The following is a 27,560-nucleotide window of genomic DNA, read 5'->3' as shown; positions in this document are numbered from 1 at the left end:
AGAGCCTGGAGGGATTCAGAGCAGGACTAAGACCAGCAGAGCCCACAAAAGTCACAGAGATGCTGACCAGGGAAGCTGATGGAATAAGACCCCAGGACCACAAGTGCTTCTCGGGTCAGCCCAGTCGCACACAAATCACTTACAGACTGTTGGTGGCTGTGCTGGTTTCAAGTGGGGCTAACACCTATCATGCCCACCTCGAATCTGCTGTCAGGAGAGTAAAAGGGACTAGAACTAACACTTATGAAGCAATCATTATGTGCTGGACTCCATGGAGGCCATCTGCATTACCTCATTTAATCAAGAGGAGCAATCCCATGAAACAACCGTAAAAATTAAGCCATAAAAATTAAGTGAAATACCTTTCTATCTGGTTTACGTTGTCTTTCAGTCCCATGGGGAAGGAGGGCAGGATTTTTAAAAATCTGATTAACTCGGCGCCTCCTGATATAATCATGAGTTGGACAGGGGCACCTGGGTGACTCAGTCGGTTAATCGTCCAGCTCTTGGTTTCGGCTCAGGTCATGGTCTCGCAGCTTTGTGGATTCGAGCTCTGTATCGGGCTCTGTACTGGCAGCGTGGAGCCTGCTTGGGATTCTCTCTCTCTCCCCCTCTCTCTGCCCTTCCCCCTCTCATGCTGTCTCAGTCTCTCTCAAAATAAATAAACTTAAAAAAAAACAAACTCCTTTAATCATGAGTGGGATAAGAAATATAACCCATGTCTTCTGTCAAACCAATGTTTCAAAATTTAGTTTGAACTTAATACGTCATAATAAAAATGATAGAAGTTGTAGAAGCTACCTCAACATCCTTTTCTCTTTCTTCATAACCTGTTCTGTCTGGTGATAGGTGAATACACTAAGTAACCTCTATAATTTTCTATTACACAGGCCTTAACCAAAAAATATAATAGCATGCAAATCTTGATAATGCAGTAATTACTGCCAGCTACAATGCATCATCCACCTTAAGGGGGGGAACACTGTGGCTGAAAGTGAATAGGATCCATGACCCGTGAGCTCGAGAACACGACTGTAGCACGTACGAACTGTGCAGCACTCACCTTTTGTAGGGTCACAGTGTACTGTTCCCATATCAGTTCTTCCATGCCTGGGGCCTGTTTTCAAACAGCAAAACCAATCTGTTTAAACCACAAACATTTCAATGCTAGAAATAAAGCTGTAATTCAAGATGTCTTTATATAAAGTCCAGCTTACACATTCTACACACTAAAAGGAGTTGATATTTTTTAGGAACATTATGTTACCTGTTTTCAAACACTCCTTCAATCAAATGGTAGTCTTAACAAATGGAAAGTAATGAAATACATAGTAAGAGATAGACCCTAAAAAATTGAAATATTAAGTGTTGAACTTTTTTATTACCACTACTCCAAATCAGTCATTATAAAATCCCTTAAAAAGAAATCTAGAGTTTTAAACAGATACTTATTTCCTTTTTTTAAGTCACTCTCCCCTCCTCCTGTCAAAGATGACCTCTTAGGCAAATCTTATGCATTTTTAATGTCTAAAGGAATCCCTGGCCTTGTCAGAGAGTGCCATTTCTCCATGGGTTACTGCTGAGTGTGAAAGATGAAAATGCCTGCATAAATAGATGGGGGCTTCCTTTCTGACAGTATTCCAAAATAAATGTCCAGAAAAGCCTGAAAATAGTGGTTATCAGTTTAAAAATACTAATAATAAATCCATTAAATGCAGGCTGCCTTTGAGGAGAAATCCTTCAAGGCTAGAAATGCCAAGAAAGCTCAAAGCCAGAGAGATAAACCAGTATCGAAGCGGCATTCCAACAGAAGGCTGGGAAGAGAGATAAGCTGTAGGACCCAAACAGGGGGGAGATTAGATGGGAGTGGATGTAGTAGGGGAAAAACTCCATCGGGCAGATGGAGATGGCAGGGGCATGTTCCTTGGCTCTGGGTAGAGCGGAAATAACTAACACTATCTCCCTGGAGAATTCCTACCAACAGACCTGTACTCACACAGGTTTGAGACTAAAATTCTTATTATAGATGGTACCACATCTCCTCAAAACCTGCTAAAAGTGGCTAGGCAAGGGAGCACCACCCTGGGACACAGAGGCAAATGCAAATTCGCTCCAAGGAATATACTAAACACAGGTTTCAGAGAATCCCCCAGATGAGTATCTGAGGAACAGAAGTTGACAATTTGAACGCACACACACAAAGCGGGTCACCATGAGTGAGAGTTAAAACAGGAAACTGCGGGACCAAAGACTATAAATGCTGGGAATATCAATCACAGACTCAAAGAAGTGGATATAACATGTATGTTTATCATAAGAAATTAAAAGGGGAAATTGGAAATGTAATGAAAGGACAAGGGAACATCAAAAATGACCAAGGAAATCTGAAAAAAGGCAAACAAAAATTTTAGAAATAAAAATATATAATTGAGATAAACAGTGGAGTGAGCCACATACTGTACACACCTGAAAAGAGTAATTAACTGGAAGACAGATGTGAAGAAATTATCCAGAACACAGCAATAAACATTTAAAAAGTGAGACATCCTGAAAGAAAAGTTAAGACCAAGGAAGTCTTATTTACAATGTATCTGGTTAGATTTCCTGAACAAGATGCTGAAAGGGTACAGGAGAGATGCAGTACTCAAAGAGATAATGACTCTTCCAGAATTAAAGATTTTTCAGGTTCAGGAAGCCCAAAACATCAAAAGCAGAGTAAACGGGGGGGTGGGGGGGGTGGTAGAGATGGGGAAAAAACACTTTTAAATACATGGTAATTTCAAGGCAGAAAAAAATACATAAAGACTTGAGAACAGTCTAGACCGGAGAGATTACCTACAGAAGAACAATCCGAGTAACAGCTGACTTCTAAACAGCAATGATGGAAGCCCAAAATTAACAGAATATTTTTAACACAATACATGTTGATTTAGAGGGTATAAAAGACATTTTTTGAACACATAAAAACTGGGACAGATTAGTACCCTAGAGAAGCAATAAAACAATTTCCAAAGGATATTTGAGAAAGAAGGAAAATAATCCCAGAAGGAAGACCCAAAACACAAGAAGGAACATGAGTAAGCCTGAGCACGTATTGGCTGTATGCAACTATAATAATGTATAACCTGTTAGACTTAATACAAATAAGACAGAGCCAAAGTATAAACAACACACATGTAAATCCAGAAGACTTGAACATAATTAGATTACTCTAAATGTTTTATTCAGGAGCAGAGTTAAACTGCTGATTAATTTTAAACTTCACTGAGTCAAATCTACATGTTAAATTTTCTGGGGTAACCACGATAGGAATACTGACAGTACATAACTTCCAACATAGCAGAGGTAAAAACAAAACAACAAAACAAGTCAATCCAAAACAAGGCAAAGGAGGCAAAAGGGGAAACTTAGAAAAAACAAAAACAAAAACAGCACAAATGTAAAATGCAAACTAGAATATAGAAAGAATATAGAAGAGTAATCACAATCAAACAAGAAGGTCCAGGGAGGCCTGGGTGGCTCAGTCGCTTAAGCGTCCAACTCTTGGTTTCAGCTTAGGTCGTGATCTCACAGTTCATAAATTGAAGCCCCGCATCGGGCTCTGAGCTGACAGCATGGAGCCTGCTTTGGATTTTCTGTCTCTCTCTTTCTCTCTCTCTCTCTCTCTCTCTGCCCTTCCCCTGCTTGCTTTCTCTCTCAAAATAAATAAAGTTTAAAAATTTTTTTTAAAAACAAGAAGGTCCATCAAGCTCTATGTCTTTTAATAAGAGACTGTCTAAAACCTAAGGACACAAAGAAATACGTAAATAAGAGGCCTTACTGTATTTATATACAAACTAAAATAATTTTAAGAAAACTAGTTGTTTTACATTAAAATTTTTTCAAATCAAATTTGCCATTCCTGCACTGATACTAATATGAGAGAGAGTAAAGAACTGAAAAATGTCTAGATGATGTGCTTCTTTTTTACCCAGTTAACAAACTCTCTTGACTGGGGAGAAAAACACAGCTTAACATAAAAGGCAAGTCTATCAACCGATCTACTGGAGCAGATCATCTGTTCCCTTTGGCAGAGGGGCTTAGGAAAAGGCAATTTTGTTTGTACAGAAGGTAAACCAGCCTACTCTTGAGTAGCTCTAACTGATTAGTCAAATTGAGAGGAAGTCCTAATCCCTTAGCTCACCCTCCCACTATGTACTCACTTTTAAAAGGACATTTCCATGGCTAATACCATCTGGCTCCAAGAGATCAGAGTTATTAGATTAAAAACTAGAATAAAAAAAACACGTCTAGAGTTAAAAAGAAAATACAAATGGTCGTGGAACAGGCAAGAACTAGGATGCATGCTACCAGCACACCTACAACCAGGCGCTATGGTGGCAGGACAGGGGTCTGGGGAGGGATGGGTATCAGCATCCAAAATGGGATGTTTAGGTTAAATGAAGGCACAACACATTGAAACAGGTATACATTCAAAAAGACCATACGTCTTTTTGACAAAGACTTTTGACATGGTGACAAAAGTTTGTTCACCATGACCACTGTTTTTTCTTTTTAATTAAAATATTTTATTTACTTTTGAGAGAGAGACAGAGTATGAGTAGGGGAGGGACAGAAAGAGGGAGACAGAATCTGAAGCAGGCTCTAGGCTCCGAGCTGTCAGCATAGAGCCTAATGTGGGGCTTGAACTCACGAGCAGTGAGATCATGACCTAAGCCAAAGTGGGACACTTAACCAACTGAGCCACCCAGGCGCCCCGACCACTGTTTATCAATTGAAAGAAAATGGAAGTGGATTTTCAGGTAAGATTTTTGTATCTCACTCACTTCATTTCGTCCCTTTTCTCCTAGAACAGCAGTGGGTGCACAGAGTAGGCACTCAAAAAGGTTTTCTTTTCAATGAACCAAGAAGTGGGTACACTGTCTATTTATCACTTGTTAATGTGGTTAAAGCACTGATTTCTACTACTTAAAAGTTTTCTTAAAGGAAATTTTCTGTTACAGTCAGTGGCCCTCTGCCTCTTCGACAGCACCCTTGAGGTGGTCAGGTTGGGAACTTGAGTGCCGATAAGGTCTAGTGTGCTAGGTGGGCTTTATCACCACCATTCCTCTCTGGAATGTTGCAGTCTGTGTTTAAAACGGCATTTACAACGTGTGCCAGTATAATGCAAGTTTTCCAAGATTTTAATAAAGTTTTCTATTTTAAAAAAAGTTTTCTTAAAAGGAAATAGTAAGCAGAAACCTGGTTGATTAGAATTATCTCGATCCTCTCTTTCCATTTCCACAGAACACCTCCTAATGCCCTGATACCTTCAGGTTTCAATGTGGCCTTAACCAATCACCTACCAACTAGAAATGACTTTACTAGCATGCATGCCCCCCAAGTTCATCTTCTTACACTTGACTCTACCTCAAAGCTCGCAAATTTCAACAGGGTGAATTAACCTGGAAGTTGTGGTAAAATAAATACAGATGCCAATTCCTCTTTCAATATAGCTATATCCCTACACATTAGGAGAAAACATCACTGTTGGTGGGAATGCAAACTGGTGTAGCTGCTCTGGAGAACAGTATGGAGGTTCCTCAAGAAACTAAAAATAGAACTACCCTACAATCCAGCAGTTGCACTATTAGGTATTTACCCAAAGGATATAAAAATACAGATTTGAAGGGGGTACATGCGCCCCAAACTTTATAGCACCCATTATCAACAATAGCCAAACTATGGAGAGAGCCCAAATGTCCATCAGCTGATGAATGGATAGAGATGTGGGGTGTATGTGTGTGTATGTGTGTGTGTGTGTGTGTGTGTGTGTGTATGTGTGTGTGTGTGTGTGTGTGTGTGTGTGTGTGTGTAATGGAATATTACTCAGCCTTCAAAAAGAATGAAATCTTGCCACTTGCAAGGATACGGATGGAGCTAGAATGTATTATGCTAAGTGAAGTAAGTCAATCAGAGAAAGACAAATACTATATGATTTCACTCAAATGTAGAATTTAAGAAACAAAACAGATGAACATATGGGAAGGGGGTGGGGAGAAGAAGAGAAGGAAACAAACCACAGGAAGACTCTTAATGATAGAGAACACCTATGGGTTGATGGAGGGAGGTGGGTGGGAGAGAGGCTAGATGATGGGGACTAAGGAGGGCATTTGTTGGGATGAGCACTGGGTGTTGCATGCAAGTGATGAATCACTGAATTCTTCTGAAGCCAATAGTGCGCTGTATGTTAACCAAGTAAAATTTAAATGAAAAAAAAAAGAAGAAACATCACACAAGACCTTCTCCAGAACACTCTTCTAAAAATCATCAGGATTGCAACGATGTGGATGGAACTAGAGGGTATTATGCTAAGCGAAATTAGAGAAAGACAAGTATCATATGACTTCATTCATAGGAGGACTTTAAGGTACAAAACAGATGAACGTTAAGGGAAGGGAAGCAAAAATGATGTAAAAACAGGGAGAGGGACAAAACATAAGAGACTCTTAAATACGGAGAACAAAGGGTTACTGGAGGGGTTGTGGGAGGGGGGATGGGCTAAATGGGTAAGGGACATTAAGGAATCTACTCCTGAAATCATTGTTGCACCATGTGCTAACTGACCTGGGTAAATTATAAAAAATAAATAAATTATAGAAAGTAAAAAAAAAAAATTAAATAAAAACTATCAGGAAATAACTAACCAATACCATAACAATCACCCCTAGGAATGGGCATTGCTCTGGGGTGGGAGAGAGCACAAATGTCCAAAAATGGAGTGATATTTGGGTTAAATGAATCAACACAATGAAATGCATAGGCACTGAAAATAATTACTTAACTGCCATCAATTTTTTAAGTTTCCTTATCATGATTACTACATTTTCAATTAAAGAGAAGAACAACTAATTGGCTTTATATTTTCAGGTCCATCCACTCTTGGTGGGAAGGGTGGGAATATAAATTGGTATAAACCTTTCAGGGGAAGGAGTGCCTGGGTGGCTCGGTTGAGCGTCCAACTTCAGCTCAGGTCATGATCTCATGGCTTGTGAGTTCAAGTCCCGCATCGGGCTCTGGGCTGACAGCTGGGAGCCTGGAGTCTGCTTCCAATTCTGTGTGTGTCTCTCTCTCTGCCCCTCCCACACTCAAGCTTGCGCGCGCGCGCGCGCTCTCTCTCTCTCTCTCTCTCTCAAAAATAAATAAACGTTATGGGGTGCCTGGGTGGCTCAGTCGTTTAAGCGTCCGGCTTTGGCTCAGGTCATGATCTCATGGTTTGTGAGTTTGAGTCCTGAGTAGGGCTCTGTGCTGACAGCCTGGAGCTCAGAGCCTGGAGCCTGCTTCAGATTCTGTGTCTCCCTCTCTCTTTACCCCTCCCCCTGCTCACACTCTGTGTCTGTTGTCTCTCAACAATAGACAAACGTTTAAAAAATTTTAATAAACAAACAAACATTAAAAACATTAAAAATAAAAAACCTTTCAGGGGGCATATTACAATAAGTATCAAAATGTAAAATCTGATTACCCCTTGATCATTCAGTTACACTTCTAGCAATTTATTTTACAGGATTATCTGCACAAGTACACTAAGGTAAACATATAAGTTTTTTTATAGCTGAGTGTAATTTTTAATAGGTAATTAAAATGTCCAACAATAGGAGATTGGTTACATATATAGATCATAGTCAAATGTCTATAGGGAGAAATCCATATACAAAACATCACTGTTTCCATTCTTATTGTCATAAATATATGTATTTATATAACCATACATGGAAGAGATGGGAAGAATAAATACCAAAAAATGTTAAAATTTCCCCAGGAGCTGTGGTATGGAAGAGAATATTTTTATATGAGTACATTACTTTTAGAATACATTTTTTATTTTAAAAATAAAAAAAACAAGTTCTCTTTTGAAAGTTTTGGATTTAGGGGCGCCTGGGTGGCTCAGTCAGTTAAGCGGCCAACTTCAGCTCAGGTCACGATCTCACCGCTCCTGGGCTCAAGCCCTGTTCAGGCTCTTTGCTGACAGTTCAGAGCCTGGAGCCTGCTTCCAATTCTGTGTCTTCTTCTCTCTCTACCCCCTTCCAGCTCATGCTCTGCCTCTTTCTCTCAGAAATAAATAAATGTTAAAAAAAAAAACAAACTAAAATTGAATAAAAAATAAAGGTTTTGGATTTAAAAATTTTTATCATTTAGCCAAATAAGTGAGTTGCCACAAAACTTTATTTTTAAAATATTGCCCAAGGTAGAATGAACCTGGCTTTTGAAATTCACTATTCCATAATGAGATTATACTATCTAATCTACCCCTGTGCTGCCCACAGGGGTAATTTAAATTAGATTTATCAGAAAGAGAATTAAACCCCTATTCCTACCACTGCCACCCCAACAGGACTGAATTAAATTTTTAAAACTTATTTTAAACGTTTATTTTTGAGAGCGAGAGACAGAGACAAAGTGCAAGCAGGGGAAGGGCAGAGAGAGAGGAGACACTGAATCCGAAGCAGGCTCCAGGCTCTGAGCTGTCAGCACAGAGCCCGACATGGGCCTCAAGCCCACGGACCATGAAATCATGACCTGAGCTGAAGTCGAATGCTTAACCGGCTGAGCCACCCAGGCGCCCCAGGACTGACTGAAATTCTTAATCAATCAGACCTTGACGCGTGCCCAAAGATCTCACCAACTTGTATGAACTGATCAGACTGTAAGTGGCTTCTTTACCTAGGATTGGTAATGCGTTGGGACATAAACTATTAACTATTTAAACATAGTATTTAAAAGAACATATGTTCTGTTACACCAAGTGATGAATTTAAAATCTTATTTTTTAAAGACGAGGAACCTGAAGTAAAAATACATTTTAATATTTCTTTTGAAAGCTATTAAAATATACCATAACTGTGTATTTAGTCCACAGAACTGGGACTTTTTATGAAGGTCTCAGAGAAGCCCCTTCATTCATTCACTCCCTCATTTATTCATTCATTCAAAGACATTTATTAAGTACCCACTATGTGCCAAGCCTGTGATTTGTGGCACTCGGGATACACTGGTGAATAAAAACCACCAGAGCCTGTGGAGTGTTTACAACAGGTGTGCCCAAAAAGAAAATCACTGAGTGTCTTCCCGCCTCATCTCTATAAACACCTTTTGGGAAACAGAGAGCACCCCTCACGGTCACACAGTCCTCAGAGTATCCTCTCCTGGTACATCCCCCAGGGGACAGGCTGCCAGCTTACAGCAGCTTAGTTGAGGGCTTCAGCTCATTCATTTCAAACTGGGCCACTCGGCTTGGGCCCCACCCAACCTGTGCCGGGCTGTGTACAGATCCCAGAATTGCTGTCAGTATTCAGCCGTTGCTTAGCCTTGAGGAGCTTTACCTACATGGATCAGAGCCAAAGATACACGTATTCCATGACGCAGTGATTTCTCTCCTGGGCAGAGGCCCAAGAGAAATGTATGAATATGTGACAAGGACACACACAAAGAGTATTCACAGCAACATTCTCAACAGCCAAAACCTGGAAACAACCCAAATTAATATCAAGAGCAGAATGGACAAGTAAATCATAATATATTATTAAAATACGATATTCTACAGTAGTAAAAACAAACTAGAGCCACACATACCACAACACAGATGCAACTCAAATAAAACACTGAGTGAAAAACATCTAGAAGAATGTGCAGAGCCTGATATCACTTTGATATAGTTCAGAAAGCAGTGTTTCACAACAACGTGAATATATTCAATACTATGGCACTGTGCACTTAAGAATGGTTAAGATGCTCAGTTTTATGTTCTGCGGGTTTTTGTTTTTTTTTACCACAATAAAGAAAAAGCAAGCAAAACTAATTTTTTCCTTAGGGATGCATATGCATGTGTGTGGTAAAACTATGAAGAAGAAAAAAACGAAAAAGCAAGGGAATGAAAACCACAAACTACAGGATGAAATGAGCCAGGGATGAGGCACAGTGAGAAAGGACTTTCTATCCATCTCCATGAGGCTCCATGGATGTGCATGATGGGCTCCTGGGTATGTGTTTTACTACCAGGCTTTATGATTTAGATCTGTAATTCCTGCACCTGCACCAAATGCTTCACAAGTTCAGAAACAGGGGGGCAGGAACGCCTGGGTGGCTCAGTTGGTTAAGCATCCAACTTCGGCTCAGGTCATGATCTCACAGTTTATGAGTTCAAGCCCCACATCAGGCTCTCTGCTGTCAGGACAGAGTCCGCTTCTGTCTTCCTCTATCTCTGCCCCTCCCCTGCTCATGCCAATCTCCCTCAAAAATAAATAAACATTTAAAAAAATAAAATAAAAAATAGGGTAGGTGCATATGAGTGAACATCAAGGTGTACCCAATTCCTGGACAGGGACCTTATACCAAATATTTTTTAAGCCCAGACTTTGCAAAGTGAAAGAGCAGAAGAAAATGTGATCACTTCCACCGGAGGCGGGAAAGACAGGGTGGTGGCAATAATTTGAGAGGTGTATGGAAGGAAGGTGAGGGAGAGATCAGCTAGCTCTGGGGGAGCAGTGGGGTACAGGGCTCCCATGTCTATCTACCCCAAGTCAACACCCCAGATTATTCAAACTTAGCCCATAATTATGGGAGCTGTCTGATAAAAACCCCAAGCCATAAAAGTAAACATTCATACATGCTACAGTAGTACTTGCCATTCAAAACTCTGAGAGGAAGAAAAGAACATGTCAAAAACTGTTTCCTGTAACTGAAGAACCTAGATATAAGAATAAAGATTTCTGCAGAATAAGGAAGCAAAAAGTTTCACCCCAAAATAAATCCCCAAACACAAACATCTTCTACGCGGAGTATATTAAGTCATTCCCAGGAAGCAACAACGTACTTGCAGACTCCCAAAACATGCAAGACAGCAGTATTTGACTCATAAATCCCATAAGAGGCTATCAGTTTCACATGTCTGCTAAAAATAAGGCAAGTATTTCTAAAGCCCACCATTGACTACAAGCTGCATGTCACAGTTTGTTACTGAAAGCTGCCAGAAGGGCAAATAAATCCGAAGAGAAAGCAGTCACTGTGCGAAAGCTTTTGCTCCCCAACCACTTCCCGCAAAGAAAGGCTGGGAAAGAAAAGAGGGAGAGCTCACAGAGGGACTCACGTGGCCTTTCAGTCTCCCAAACTTTTTAACAGCCTGGCTCCACATCCTCTGGAGGACCTGAGCAGTCTTCATGGCCTCTGGAGATTAATCGGCCAGGCCACTGCCTACACCCCAGGCTGCTCACCCATTGCCACCACTCCACGTGGTTACGTAAGGCGGATACAATAGTGGCCCACATTCCCAGCAAATCCTGTTGTCATCTCGCACAGTGACACATCCATACAGCAGAGACGCCGGAATGCTTTGAAAAGCACCACTTGTGAGGAAAAATAGAAAGCAGTCTGGATTTACACCACTTGAAGGGCTTTCTTTCCCTCCTTTCTCCCATGCAAGGGAACCAGAGAATCAGAGCAAATATTCTTGTTAGACATACAGAGTAACTATCGAAGTAGAAATTATTAAGCAAGTAGGACATTTTGGAGCAGTACTCTGGAAATGAACATTTAGAGAAGGGTTTATTTATACAGACCCTCCCATACACAAAAGGTATAAGCTGGCTAGAAATGAACTGGTAATGTTTCAGGTGAATGGAACTGCTAATGTTACATAGAAATTAAAGGCTCGAAGATAAGATGTTTCACATCCTTGGAGGCGAGAGGAAGCAGGGAGCCAAATGGGGGACAGAGTGTTCACTCAGTAGAGTTTTCTCTTCTCCCTAATCTTTCTGTAAGTTTAGCAGATAAAAGAATAACAAAGAGCCGTATTATTTGTTTCCTTCTTTGTTTTTACCAACGGTGGGAGAGAGTGGAAAAGTACATTTTAGGTTTTTCAACATCTAGCAGAGACTTTATGGGATGCCTGGGGTTTCAAAGTTGGGTTTGGGATTTCAAAAGCACGGTCTTGGGGTTCCAGTCATTCTTGGTACTCTAATGTATGTTACACTAAGGGACCAGACCAAGGAGTTTGTAAGTGTGAAGAGTACACTATCTGAACTGTCTGGGGTTAAGGTGTGTGACGAATCTGGACCACGAGATGGAGACCATACAGGAAGCCACTTGAAGCACAGGCAAGAATGTGCACTATAAAGGCAGACGATCTGGAGTGGTCTTTGTTCCGTCACTTAGCTGTGGGATCTTCGATAATCTGTCTCCACCTTTAGAAAATGGGGAAGGATGCCTGTGTGGCTCAGTTGTTTCAGCGGCCAACTCTTGATTTCAGCTTGGGTCGAGATTTCACAGACGTGGGATCCAGCCTTGTGTCAGGCTATCTACGGTAGGCATGGAGCCTGCTTGGGATTGTCTCTCTCCCTCTCTCTCTCTGCCCCTTCCCCCTGCATGCGCTCTCTTTCTCTCATAAGTAAATAGTAAGTAAGTTAAGTAAGTAAGTAAGTAAGTAAGTAAGTAAGTAAGTAAGTAAGTAAATAAATAAATAAATAAATAAATAAATAAATGGGATAATATCTCAGAGGGCCACTGTCAGCCTGAAATGAGGCAACCTCTACAAAGGGCATGTGCTAAAGAGGCATGACAATGTTCAGGTCATTCCCTTGGACTCTACAAGAATAAGTTCTTCATAAGCATTAGAACAGCATAATAGGAGGGATGCCAGGGTGGCTCCGTCAGTTAAGTGTCCAACTCTTGATTTTGGATCCGGTCATGATCTCATGGTTCATGAGTTCGAGCCTCGCACTGGGCTCTGCTCTGATGGCACATGGAAGCTGCTTGGGATTCTGTCTGTCCCTCTCTCTCTGCTTCTCTGTCTCAAAATAAATAAATAAACTTAAAAAACAACAACAGCAAAACAGGGTAGGAAATGAATAAAAGTTTGCTTCAAATCTTACACCAAGAAGGGCAGGAAGGAATGCTCAGTACTCAGTTGGGCTGTGCGGGTGAAGGCAGGCTCACCGCACAGCGGCCAGGCTCACCCCAGGGCTCACTGGGTCCTAGGAGCAGAGAAGCACAAGAACCTAGGCAGGGAGGGGAGACACAAAGCAGCTCCCTCCTGGTCTCTGACCATTCTTTAGAAAATACTTGAGCTTCCCTGATAAGGAAATAAATACTTCTTTCCTTAATTTATGCATACTGCCCAGAAGTCACAGGCATTGTACCACTTAAGAATTCCAGATTCTTCTACAGTGATTTCCAGAAGTCACAGTTTCTGCCCTAATTCTTTTCATTGTATTTTTAAAAATATGTAACAAAATTACCATCTTAATCATTTCTAACTGTACAGTTCAGTGGTGTTAAATATTTCACAGTGTTGTACATCCAGTCTCCAAGACTCATCTTGCAAAACTGAAATCAACACCATTAAACCATCTTCCAGTGCCCCCTCCTCCCAGCCCCTGGTAACTACCATTCTACTTTCTGTTTCTGAATTTGATTATTCTAGGTATGGCATCTAAGTGAAGTCTTACAGCATTTGTCTTTTTGTTTGGGACGTACTTCACTAACCTAATGTTCTCTGTTCATTCTTGTAGCGTGCATCAGAATTTCCTTCCTTTTTAAGACCGAATGATATTCCACTGTATGTGTATACCACATTCTGTTTATCCGGTCATCCACTGATGAATAAACACTTGGGTTACTCTCACCTCTTGGCTATGCTGAACAGTGCTGCTGTGGAACATGGATATGCAAATACACTATCACTAATTCTTTACTCATTCACTCAGCATATGTTTACAAAGTGTAACCTGCTGGATGGACTCTGAGGATCAAATGAAGGTTAAAACAGATATGGCACCAGGGGCACCTGCCTGGCTCAGTCAGAAGAACATGCAACTCTTGATCTGGGGTCATGAGTTCAAGCTCCGCACTGGGCATACAGGTTACTGAATGAATGAATGAATGAATGAATGAATGAATGAATAACACAGATACGGCATTGCCCTCAGGAAGCTTAGCAAGAGCCAACACCTAATTTCATGGGGGGCGGAGGGGAGAGGTGTGTTTCCCATGAGCAAATCACACTGAGATGAAATCTGAAGAATGAATGGGATTGGGGCTGGGGTAGGGTTGTGCATGATGAAAAGAATAGCACAGAGCAAAGGTCTTGAAAAGGAAGGGGTGGGGAGTCCACAGGGAATGGCTACCAGAACCACTGCAGGCTTTCCCTAACAACTGTTCTACCAGAGACATCGAAAGGACATTTTGTGGGGGGAAGCAGCCTCCATGAGAAGATCTCAAGTTTAGGAATTTACCTTCCCAAAGATTCCTAAGCTCTGTATTCATAGATTTGAGAAAACTTTACTGAGCAGCAACCGGGGGACTGAAAGAAAAATTACCCTGAGTCACTACCCAAGGCGGCCATAGTCGGTAGGAAGTAGACACGTAAGCAGGAACAACTCTGCTACTGCCACAGCAGATGAAGATAAAGGCTCAGTGTCAGTGCTGGGGGGATACAAGCCGAGTCCTTCCCTCACAGGAAGGATTTTAATGAAAAAAAGAAACAATAATAAGTAAGTAAACATACATTATAATCTCAGACGGCAGTAAGTGCCATGGGCTGTGACACCGGAAAGAACTAATCTTAAGAAAATCTGAACCACTCTCCAAGGAGAGGGGACAGTAAGCACAAATGCCCTGAGGTGAGACAGAAGCTCATTATGTTCAAGGAAGAAAAAAGGCCACGTGGGGCGGGAGCATGGTGAGCGATGAGGTAATGGCAATTACAAAGAGCACACCCCTCTCTTCCCCCACGAAATAGGGTCTTATGTTAACGATCCAGAAGGATTTAGTAAAAATTCCAATCACCAGGCACAATTTCAGGACACCTAACAAATAAGCAGGAACCGTTTCTGGCCAGCAAAGGCAGAAAATGAGCTCCACTCTCCTCCTAAAATGTGTACTTTTTAACATCATAAACCAAGTCCTTGACTCTGGGACACTTGCCTGTAGTCTCTTCAAAGTAAACCCTTCCTTATAGTAGTAAACCAGTCAGCAGTGAGTTAATAAACAAGTCTTTATGTGAATTTTGGCTTACCAATAAAAACCATTCATAGTTTATCCCACAAGTAATTCATTTTCCAGTGTGGTAACAAGGCTGTCACCGGCTCCTCACCCTCCCTTCACAGCCGTGCAAGGTGAGTGCTCACGGGCAGCAACTAAACTGTGGGCACGGTGTACTCACGCCGCACCTTACAGTGTGCACAGTTAAGAAAGTGATACACACGAGGTACAAGAGGGATTTCTGACAGGTCATCAGAATTCATAGGATTACACCTCAGGCCCAACGCTGAAAGGTACTAGAGTTACTGAAGTTTTTTGAACCCCATCCGGAACCTTCAGTCTACGTTAAAGAATTGGGAGACAATGACAGTATGTCTCAGGGAGGACGCGACGGTTGTTTGGAAAGCAGTTGTGCTAAAATGCAAAAAGCAACGAACCTAGACTCTAAAAGGCACTTCCAGCCAAGACTCTGACCTTCCAACCCACCCATGACCTTGGGCACACACTCAATTCCATTGCCCCTTGGTACAAACAAGTATATCACTATCTATTTCATACAAGGGAAATGAAGAAAACGCCCATGGAAAGGACTGTAAAATCCAGGCCAGTAAGCTTTCGAGTGGGAGGTTTATTTATTCATAAATACCCCTGAAAATGGCAGCCATATGATGTTGAAGTGAGAGCGCGGTGGGCCATCACACACACTTGGGTCCAGGCTAGCTCCCTATACATTCTACAAGTTCTGTGACCTTGAGCAGTTTACTTGGTGAGGCTCAGCTGCCTCATCTGTAAAACAGGGCTCACTACATCTACCCTATTTGAAATGTTGTGAGGACTGAATGAAGCGGTATTTGTAAAAGCCTTGCTAATTCGTCACACAATGAGCACTCCCAGTGAAGGTACCCACCAAAGGCACTGCAGCAACAATATAACGAGATCATTCCCAAGTAAGAATTGCCTGTTTTGTCTTCCGGAAGAGCACAGTAGTTAAGAACATATTGTGGATTCCAAGAGAATTCAAAGTATATGTCCACACAGAAATGTGTACACAGATGTTCATAGCAGCATTATTTATAACGGCAAAAAACTGGACACAATCCAAATGACCATCAACTGATAAATGGGTAAACAAAATGTGGGATATCCCCACAATGGACTATTATTGGGCCATAATAAGGAATGAAACACCAATACATGCCACAACATGGGTGAACCTTGGAAACATTTTAAGAGGGGCGCCTGGTGGCTCAGTCGGTTAAGCATCCGACTTCAGCTCAGGTCATGATCTCACAGTTTGTGAGTTCCAGCACTGCATCAGGTGCTGTGCTGACAGCTCAGAGTCTGGAATCTGCTTCAGATTCTGTCTTCCTCTCTCTGCCCCTCCCCCACTTGTGCTCTGTCTCTCTGTGTCTTTCAAAAATAAATAAAAGTTAAAAAAAAATTTTTTTTAAACATTTTAAGAAGCCAGATAGATGTCAAAAGGACAAATACTGTATATGATTCCATTTATGTAAAATGTCCAGAAGAGGCAAATCTAGAGACCCAAGTAGACCAGTGGTTGCCTAGGAATAAGAGTTCAGGGAGAAATGGGAGTGATTTAACTAATGGATATGTGAATTATTTTTTGTGCTGATAAAGATGTTCTAAAATTGGCAAGGTGATGGTTGCACAACTCTGTGAGTATATTAAGAACCACTTTTATTGTATGGCATGTGAATTATATCTCAAAAAAGCTTGTTTCTTTTTGTTTTTAAGAAGGATGCATCAAGCATTCCATAATCAGAAAGTGGGGTTTCCAATTTCTGCTTCACCAGTTAGGCAAATTACCTAACTTCTCCTTGCCTCAGTTTCCCCCATCTGTAAAGCAAGAGAAGTAACAACACCCACCTCTCTAGGGTTGTTGAGAGAATTTAATCAGACAGTACATGTAGAGAACTCAGGGTGGTTCCTGACACAGAGAAAATGCTCCATCATTTTTAGCTATTATCAATATCATAACTGTTAGACTCATCTACAGAAAAGACTTAAGTCAGAGAAGTAAAGTAACTTGCTCAAGTTCACACAAGTAAAAGGTGGCAGAGGACACATTCTAACCCAGGTCAGTGTGGCTACAAAGCCTGTATCCTTTCCATGAAGAACGCTGCCTTCTTCCCCTGTAGACTGATGGAGCCTTTCAGAAACTACCTGTGACCAGTCAGTTCCCTGGCCTTCAAACCAAAAAAAAAAAAAAGCATGGTATTATTGCTTGGACACTAGATGGATCCAATCCCTCTGAGAAGCTTGACGATCATTTCCAAGTAGTTGGCCTGGGTTCAGTCAACCTGGCTCAGCAACTCTTCTGCAGTGACTTCAGAAGGAGAGGGCGCAGGAAGGGAACGGGGTCAGACTTTATTCCTGGCTCTTGCAGTAGCCAGCTAAGTTATAAGTTCCCTGTGGCTGTACCTCTGTGAACACATGTGGAAACAGGGGCACCCAAAACATATCATCACTGACTGAACATCACAAAGTGCCAGACAATATGTGCTAAGTGTTTAATGGCTGTTAACCATTAACCCTTCTAAAAACCCAGTTCCTCCCTTTTTTACATATGAAAATATAAGGTCTGATGAGCCCTGAAACAAAGAATTGATAAGCCAGACTTCATTAAAATGACAAATCTCTGGGGGCGCCTGGGTGGCTCAAGTAAATAAGCATTTGACTTTGGCTCATGTCATGATCTTGTAGTCCAAGAGTTCAAGCCCCACATCGGGCTCTGTGCTGACGGCTCAGAGCCTAGAGCCTGCTTTGGATTCTGTGTCTCCCTCTCTCTCTCTCTCAAAAATAAACATTGAAAACTTTTTTTTTTTTTTTAATTACAAACTTCTGCTCTGTAAATGGTAATGTCAAGAGAATGAACAGACTAACTGAAGACCAGGAGAAAATACTTGTAAAGATGTCTGATAAAGAACAATCATCCAAAATATACACAAAAACTCTGAAAACTCAACAAGAAAACTGCCTGACTAAAAAACAGGCCAAACACCTTCACAGACACCCCACCAAAGAAGATCTGCAGATGGCAAATAAGCATATGAAAAGATGTATAATACCGTATGTCATCAGGAAAATGCAAATCGGAATAATGAAATACCACTGCACATATTAGAAGGGCCAAAATGTGAAATAATGACAACATCAAATGCAGTGAGGCCGTGAAGCTGTAGGAAGTGGCGAGAAGGCAGAACGGTACGGCCATTCTGGAAGACGGTTTGGCGGTTTCCTTAAAAACCAAACATACGCTTATCATACAGTCCAGCAACCGTGTTCCTTGGTATTTACCCAAAGGAGTTGTAAACTTATGTCCACACAAAAACAGATGTTTTTAGCATCTTCATTGAGAATTACCAAAACTTGGAAGCAACCAAAATGACCTTCAGTAGGTGAATGGATGAATAACTCCATGTGATGCATCTAGACAATGGAATATTATTCAGCATTAAAAAGAAATGAGGGATCAAGCCATGCAAGGACATGGAAGAAACTTAATGCATATTATTAAGTGGAAAAAGCCAATCTAACAAGGCTATATACTGTACGATTCCAACTATATGGCATTCTGGAAAAGGTAAAACTGTCGAAACAATAAAATGATCAGTGACTGCCAGGATTAGAAGGAAGGAGAGAAAACAGGCTGAGCACGGAAGATTTTCAGGGTAGTAAAAATACTGTGTATGATATCATATAATGATAGATACCTGTCATTATTATACATTTGTCCAAATCCACAGAATGTACAACACCAAAAGTCGACTGTAATGTAAACTATGGCCTTTTGGTGATGATGATGTGTCAGTGTAGGTTCATCAGCTCTAACATACCACTCTGGTGGGGAATGCTGATGATTATTGTAAGGCTTGATCCTGTGTGGGGGCAGGGGTATTTGGGAAATCTCTGTACCTTCTCCTCAATTTTGCTGTGAATCTTAAACTGCCCTAAAAAAATGAAGTCTTAATTAAAAGATATATAGCATATATCCTGAGATACTAAGGAACTTGAACATGGCAACCACAACTAGTAGGTAGTGGTTACAATTTGATTCTAGATCTGCATGAGTCCAGTTTTAGTAAGATATGGGCGGGGGGGGAGGGTGAAATCAGCAGGTAATTACATTTAAGACATCTATGTTCATAATTCTGGTATACTGAGCTATGAAGTATAATTGTCATTTAAACAGACCGTTCTTATTTGTAATTATAAAGAAAGCATTAATAAGCCAAAAAGGAAGGTGCTAATTTGGAAACAGGGACACACAGCCCTGTCTACTCTATGATTTTGAATCTGACTAAGCCCATACTACATTAAGACACAGCTTCACTTAAAAAGAAGAAAAAAATACATATAAACCACCACCCCATGACAGGTACCAAGATAAAGAAAATTATAAACTGCTTTGTCAAAAGGTAGGTTAGAAAACCAATTATTAGAGTGCTCAGCTAAATCCTGCCAGCAGGGTTGGCCCTAATGACACCCAGACTCAACTGTCCATCCAGACCCATCCGAGGCACCATCAAAGGACGGCTCACACAGAAAAGAGTGACTCAGTGCCTCCACCATCTGTCACTTAATGGTTAATTAACTGGTTAATCCCCAGAAAGCCAGGGAGCCTCCAGAGTCTGAAGCTTCAAAGACATGCCTTTTCTATCAGAATTGGGAAGTACATGCAGGTCTTAAAAAAGACCTCACAGGGGCGCCTGGGTGGCGCAGTCGGTTAAGCGTCCGACTTCAGCCAGGTCACGATCTCGCGGTCGGCGAGTTCGAGCCCCGCGTCGGGCTCTGGGCTGATGGCTCAGAGCCTGGAGCTTGTTTCCGATTCTGTGTCTCCCTCTCTCTCTGCCCCTCCCCCGTTCATGCTCTGTCTCTCTCTGTCCCAAAAATAAATTAAAAAACGTTGAAAAAAAAGACCTCACATTTAGATACTGTCTTGCCCACACCTTTGGCTTATTAGGAATGCCAAATCAAGCCCTACCTTGGACCTGTTGAAAAGAATATGCATTTTACCAGGAGCACCCATGTGATTAAGCCACACACTGAAGTTGGAGAAGCATTGGTCTAGCAGTGACTCCAACAGAACTCTGAGCTATAACAATATTGTCCAGTACGGTAACCGCCAGTTACCTGTGGCCACTGAGCACTGGAAATGTGCCAACTGCAATTAAGGAACTAAATGTTTATTTACACTTATAAATAGCCACATTTAGCATATAATGTATTAACCATATCCCTAGCAATTTAATGTTTCCAGGTTTTGACTACTTTAATACTATGGCAAAATTGTAGTGCATGGAGCCCTCTCCATAATTTGTAGTATTTCTGAATTGAAGACCACAAACATTTCTAAGCATTTTCATGTCCTGACCCATTACTTTTAAAAGAAGTTCTGGGGGCCCCTGGGTGGCTCAGTCGGTTAAGCGGCCGACTTCGGCCCAGGTCATGATCTCACGGGTTGTGAGTTCGAGCCCCACGTCAGGTTCTGTGCTGACAGCTTGGAGCCTGGAGCCTGCTTTGGATTCTCTCTCTCTCTCTCTCTCTCTCTTTACCTCCCCAGCTCATGCTCGCACTCTGTCTCTGTCAAAAATAAATAAATTTTTAAAAAAAAGAAGTTCTGGCAATTCACATTAGCAAGATAAGTCAAATGCCCTGTTTTTTAAATGCCACTTTGAGGAAAAATAAAAAAACATACTACAGATTTACAGAAACAGTTACTTGCTTTCATACTTTAAGGATCCTTTTGGTAATCTTTTAAAATTTTTCCTTCAAGAAAAAATGAATGTGGGAAAAATATTTTGAGTTCCCTCTGTAGGCATGCTGGTAAAACTTAGTAAATGATACTTTGGGGGTTTGTGTGTTTGTGTGTCTTTAATGGAAATTTATTTAATTAAACTTCCTTTCTTTATAAGACACATTTTTTGACATTTTGAAAACACCAGCTCTCAGTATGAGACATTAAACCATTAATCTATGGATAAGATTTAAAAGCTTACAATTTATGGCTTCAACCTAATATGTACTTATTATATATTTAAAATATCAAATTTGGTAAGTGAAAGTTTAGCACAGTGTGTGTCCCCTGCATCTCATGGAATCAATGGAGAAAAACAAAGAACGATCAGCTGCACTGGAACACACTCCATTAAGGGGAGGGGGCAGCAAAGACCAGAGACAGGAAGGGGAAAGGTGAGGTTTCCTGTATCCACCTCCCACACTGAGGCCAAGTGAGAGACCAAGCCAAGCTGTTAAAAATACTGAAAATGCCAATCAGCAAGCCTTACTAAGGACTTTGACTTAATAAGAAAACACAGTAGATGTAACTGAGTCGAGTTAAACAAAAATAGTCAGCCTTCCAATGTTTTCTTCTCATGACAAAACGTATTAAATAAAGAAAAAGTTAAGGTGGTTGAAACAGTTCTGTTCCTAAACTTGGAAAAAGATCTCATTCGGTGGTCTAATACCTTATACACCATTATTATATAAACTGAGCCCAACTGAGTCCATAAAATAGTGTGTAGACACCTCCTCCCCAAATCTGCACTGTTCCATTATTAGTGACATGGGAAATTTTAAATAGGGGTCAACAACTTTAATTCTGAATTTCAGCAATGTTGAGCTCCTCTCAAAAAGAACCCATCTTTGTCTAGTAATATAAATTGTTGGTAGAAATTATATGCGATCTTAAAGTATGAAAAGACACCCAGCATTTCCCTTTTGTGGAACTAGAAGTTGTCAGGAAATCAGAAAAGGCCATTGCATAGTAACAGATATTATCCACTAGATGGTGCAGTGATGCAGAAATAAAAAGAATGGTGTTTCCCTTCAAATTTAAAATTGCAAAATGTCATTTAGAGGAAATTAGAAATGAAACTTAATAATTACAATAAAATCCCACCATTATAGCTTTTATGAGAGGCAAGATAAATTTGCAAATGGGGGGTACTAAAAGTAGAAAATAACAGTCATTCATTAACATTATAAAAACACAAAGGCAAAGGCATATTATAATACATAATCACCCTACAAAGTTGCTAACCTGGCTCTGGGTGCTGTGGGATATTCAAAGAAAATTAAGCCATCTGGAAAGCAGAAGATAGCACTTTCTAATTGTTCATCACTGGACCTAACTGGTATAGAGGAACGTAATTTTCAGAAGAGAGACGTATAGAAGTTAAAGTTTCAATGAAGAAGGTGGAATCCATTCATTGATTCATTCAACACATATTTATCAAGCACCTCTCTCATGCCAGGCTTTGTACTGAGCACTTGAGATTAGACAATGAGGGTAACAAACAAGGCCCTGCCTTCATGGAGCTCACAGGCTGATGAGGGTCAATGTAAATCAAGGAGTCAGTCAGCAACTGCAGAATTAAAGCTGACAGGTGCTAGGACGGGAAAGCACACAAAGGTCTAGAAAAGAGAGAACTTGACTCTTCCGGGACTCGAGGAAGGCTTTCCTTCTCAGCGACCACGTGGAAGTAGGGTATGCAACTCACTGAGGAAGGACAGACAAGAGACCACCACATCTAGGGCACAGAGAGGGAGGCGGGGGGGGGGGGGGGGGGGGGGGGGGGGGGGGGGGGGTGCGGGGTGGAGCCTGGGACTCAGGAAGAATTTTGGTGTCATCTATGAGTAAGTAAAAGTCTGAGGCAGGTCAGTGGTACACGGAGATTTGTATTTTTACATGTTTGAGTCCAAGTTCCTTATTTTACCGAGAGCCAGAGAAGAAAGGTAAGCCTAGGTCGACAGCCCCAGCAGGTCACTAGACACAGGAGGTGGGAAAAGGAAGACAGAGGGGCCTGGCACTGATTCCACATGCAGTAATGGCTTCTAATCAGCTGAAGCCAAGGGCTCATCCAAGCGTTTAAGCCCCATTCAAGATCCCCTTTCTCCTGGGAGAAAAGACAAAAGCTAACCATACTTTCTAAGCCAGGTTCAAAGACACCTTTGCAGTATTGTTACTAAGGAGTGGGCAAGAAAAGGGGGTCAGGGGAAAAGACAACAACACAACACACTAAGCTCTCTCTAGCTATTCTACTTTGTCCCTGGTTTGTCACTAACCAACTATATGACCCCAAGTTCTATGAGCATCTTGGGTGATGATACCCATCTCCCAGGGTTTTTGTGAAGACTGAGTGAGAATTATATGTGGGAGTTTTTATAAACTCTAAAGTACCACATGGGAGGGGTGTTTCCTATATTAAGTAAGCCACACCCTTAAAAAGGGCATTGTGGTATAAGTTCAATAAAAGATTTAAAAGATAGATTGCGGGGCGCCTGGGTGGCGCAGTCGGTTAAGCGTCCGACTTCAGCCAGGTCACGATCTCGCAGTCCGCGAGTTCGAGCCCCGCGTCAGGCTCTGGGCTGATGGCTCAGAGCCTGGAGCCTATTTCCGATTCTTTGTCTCCCTCTCTCTCTGCCCCTCCCCCGTTCATGCTCTGTCTCTCTCTGTCCCAAAAATAAATAAACGTTGAAAAAAAAAAATTTTTTTAAAAAATAAAAGATAGATTGCATTGAACATTTAAGTACCTGTGTACCAGGCTTTGAAAACAAAGACCTAATCAACATAGGACATAGTCCCCACCCTCAAGGGATGCTTGTTTGTAGGATGTAGGAAGGCCTGGAATAGTACAGAGAACAATGACAGTAAATGCTTAAGAGCTGGCATATCAATCACTGATCGGAGTCCAAAGCCTTTCCAAGTCTCCTAAGCCAGAGGAACACCAATGACTCCTTTTCTGCGCTACATTTCTTCAAGACTTTGAAGATGATGGCATCTTATTATAATCTTGAAGTTTTCCCTGATAGGAAAGAATGAATTGCTTAAAACTGAAATAGTCAACAACGCAGAAACACAATAAACAGTAACTGTCCCAAAGCTGGAATCCAGGGAAATAAGAACATCCAAAACCCAGACAGAAGTGTTTGATCATAAAGGGTGATTTCAGTTTTATGGCCTTTCTGCATCCTTAAAAAAAAAAACAAAAAAACCAAACAACAAAAAAATGTGCTTTGAAGTATACTTTCTCCAGTTTTTTGTGCTTATGCTAACTGCTTAATTTGGAGGAAGTCTACACAGACAGCCTCTGTTATCAGTCACCTTCCTGGACTGAAACCAGAAAGCAAACCAGCCCTTGAGTGCTCAGGCCCACCCCTTTCTCTCTTTCACTTTCCCACAGCCAAGAAGGACCTCAGACAAGAGTGTCCTCATGAAGCCAGAATCTTTCACAAGTCAGCATCCTGACATGCCTATTTCCAGATAGCCAAATGGGAGAGAAACTAAGCATCCTGCTTATGGGAGTTCTAAAGCAGAGCCCGGCAAATGTTTTCTTAAAGGGTCACATGGTATGTATCTTAGGCTTTGGAGGCAAATGATATTACATGCATACTGACATAACCAATTTTAAATGTACTCATTTAAAAAGGTAAGAACAGGCGCACTTGGGTGGCTCAGTCAGTTAAGCCTCTGATTCGGCTCAGGTCATGATCTGGCAATTTGTGGGTTCGAGCCCCACATCAGGCTCTCTGCTGTCAGAGTGGAACCCGCTTTGGATTCTCTCTCTCCCTCTCTCTCTCTCTGTGCCCCTCTCCCACTCCCACTCCCTCTCAAACATAAATATTAAAAAAATAAATAAATAAAATTACAAGGTGAGAACAATTCTTTGCTAGTAATACTAGCAGGAAAAAGCAAAAACAAAAAACCAACCAAACAGGCAGTTGGCTGTAGTGTGCAAACCCAGTCTAAACTCATGCAAAATTTAGTAACGACCTACTGATGTGCAGGTGTCTGTTCACCAAGACACAATCTATACATGCAAGGTGCTCACACCGGTACTGAGGGAGGTGCACACACTTCTTGATCATTGCTTTCCTTCACCTTGGTTTTCACTCTTATCCTCAGTAAACCTTAGGACTGTCCTTAGCCTCTATTTGGGGATAATCCTATTTTGTTTGCTTATTTCTTTACTTTTCTTTTTTCTTTTTTTTTTTCATTAATAAGGGGCAAGTTCTGAGCGGGTACATAATCCGAAAGTTAGATCACTTCAAAGTGAACTATGCTTGGTTTTGGTAGAAACAGAACTTCTCTGGTTATAATTAACCTAAGCTAAATTCTGAACGTTTTCACAGTTTCCAATCACATACCGCAGGGGAAGCTGGGCTAAGAGCAAAATCTTGCTTCAGATAATCCTCAAAGTAGATCATTAACTGCATGTGTTGGTATTTTATAAACATTGGGCAAGACACTGTGTGAAGAAATGAGTTCCACAAAGAGAAGTAAAAACCTTGGTTCCTGATCTCAAGCTGGAATGCTGTCTGCACGCTCACAAAAAGAGAATGAAGATGTGTCACCCACAACCCAAGGCACATGCTGCTTTAGAAGAAATTTTTTTTAATATTTATTAATTTTTGAGAGAGCGGGAAGACAAAGTATCTGAAGCAGGCTCTGCGCTGACAGCACAGAGCCTGATGCCAGGCTCAAACTCACGAGCCGGGAGATCATGACCTGAGCCAAAGTCAGACATTTAACTGACTGAGCCACCCCGGCATCCCAAGAAATTTTTTAAAGACAGGGTGTAAACACTGGAAGTTTCCATCGTCCACCCTGAAGTGTGACTTAGAATCTGGTCAGAATTCTACAGCCAGCATGTGTTGCGGCTGAGCTTAGGACCAAGAGTCAGCATTTCCAGTAGGTGCCAGCTTGAACGGACTGCCCATGGAAGCTCATGTAACTCATCAATTCTGGGTCCTGGGCAAAGACAGCTATGTGGTGAGGCAGTAAGGAAGAGAAAAAGCACCCTTGCGAGGATTCCCAGGGGCAATCGGAAAGAAACAACATCTGTATTTGGAACCTTCCCAGCTGTTTCTACCTCTGGGCTATATGCTCCGATTGTCCACATCCCCCCACCCCAACCTGTCCAAGGGTGAACACATGGTACTCCGTGGTGGCTGCCCCACCACCAAAATATTCTAACTCCAAAATTCCCACTCTGTCTTTACCCTCAATCAAAACTTTCACTATATCAATGCATATGGTCTTGGCTACATATGAAAAGAACGCTTACTGTTCTGTTGCACATGCAAGTGTGACTATCTGGTAGCCTAAACTTCTTGGAATTTGTAATGTTTTAAAAGATGTACTTTGATCCTGAGGTAACTTGTGATGGAATTCTGACCCTTAACAGCCAAGCTCCCAAACACAGCATGTTTAAGACGTTCTAATTCCACAACCCACGTTCTTTGTAGCCACAAGTTTTTCTTGACATTAACAACAATTGCGGGAGTTTTGGGCGGAGGGTGAGGGAGGGTTGAAAACACAGTCATTTCTAACTAGAGGCTGTGGAGTTGACGAAAGTCTCTCACAGACAAGACATTCTTAATATCTGTATAATAAATTGTGGTTTTAGCTAGTTTTTTTATATAAACTACTTCCCCATAAGGCTGTGTCTTACTCATCTTTGAGTCTTTGGGGCCCTATACAGCAATGAGCACAAGCAAGTCATTGAAGAATAAAAACATCTCTTAAAAACACTCATATTATTATCATCACTCATGATTCCCTGGAGGGAAAAACTTCTGTACCCTTTCAGTGATAATGTTTAAACTCCTAGAAATCAACAGAGGACTTTTAGCTTCTCCCACTATGTCTCTGCCCATCTGATTCTGAAAAACAGAGGCTGGTGGAGTTGGAAGAACCTACTGGTTTTGAATTAGTCAAGTGGACCTTGGCTCAAATTCCCTGCCTATCACACTGAGCTGTGTGACATGGGGCAAAGTACTTAACACTTCTGAGCCTCACTTTCCTCACCTATCAAATCAGGTTTTAACACCCACTTCCAAGTGGGTGGAATCAGTCAGTGAGATCTGCACCAAAGGTCTAACACAACGTCAGTCACATGCTTCCTCCCCCCACTTCACTAGAGGAAAGTTAGAAGTCCTACAGCATAGAGCAAAACCTGGGCCCCCTCATGATTAGGCATTTTTCACAAACATCAGTTTTGCTGAATACTTGGGAACTGAGTAGAGTGGGTCTGTCCCCAATACACCCATAGTTGTAGAAATGAAGGACACAGCCTCAGAGCTGTTCTGCAATGCATACTATTAATGCGTACTTTAGATGTGGTGGGGTTTCTTGTTGTGTTTTGTTTTGTCTTTTAGATTTGTTGGTCCAATAATGAAAAGTTGCTATTTCAAACAGTCTCCAAGCCACCTACAAGGTACTTTTTTGCAGGGCTGGGAATATGGTAAGAAGAGGGAGAGTATACACACCCATACGAATCACACTTCAGTCCTGTAGGACTTACCTGCTCCATTGTCTTCCTTGTGCTTTCCTTCACTGACTGAGCAACAATGTGATGATGTCTGGACTAGGAAAGCGAACTCCAGACCTGCCCTCAAGAACCCATAATCAACCCCCAGACTGAGACTGATACCCCTCCCAACACTAGGCAGAACACAGCCCATCCCCCAACCCCCCCAGAAAACAGTCTGCCATTCTGAAAGGATAAACACATGCACTG

At 41.5% G+C, this 27,560-nt stretch overlaps 1 protein-coding gene across 10 annotated transcripts in view; it reads right to left on the bottom strand.

Moving 5' to 3' along the window:
- Positions 1-27,560, bottom strand: part of TJP2 (tight junction protein 2) — a 129,449-nt gene that overhangs the window by 39,190 nt on the left and 62,699 nt on the right. For 8 of the 10 annotated variants that reach the window (XM_043565913.1, XM_043565917.1, XM_043565916.1 and 5 more), the window contains one exon: positions 1,064-1,117. In XM_043565913.1, coding sequence (XP_043421848.1) covers positions 1,064-1,108 — 45 coding nt within the window. In that variant the 5' untranslated portion in view covers positions 1,109-1,117. Of the gene's footprint in view, positions 1-1,063; positions 1,123-1,658; positions 1,664-9,206; positions 9,220-11,125; positions 11,222-27,560 lie in introns of those variants that run through there. The other 2 variants (XM_043565914.1, XM_043565911.1) reach the window with 2 other exon arrangements.

The sequence above is a fragment of the Prionailurus bengalensis genome, chromosome D4 (assembly GCF_016509475.1).
Source record: "Prionailurus bengalensis isolate Pbe53 chromosome D4, Fcat_Pben_1.1_paternal_pri, whole genome shotgun sequence".
Classification (NCBI taxonomy): domain Eukaryota; kingdom Metazoa; phylum Chordata; class Mammalia; order Carnivora; family Felidae; genus Prionailurus; species Prionailurus bengalensis.
Note: the sequence above shows the minus strand (reverse complement) of the source record. Positions and strands in the feature narration are given on the sequence as shown.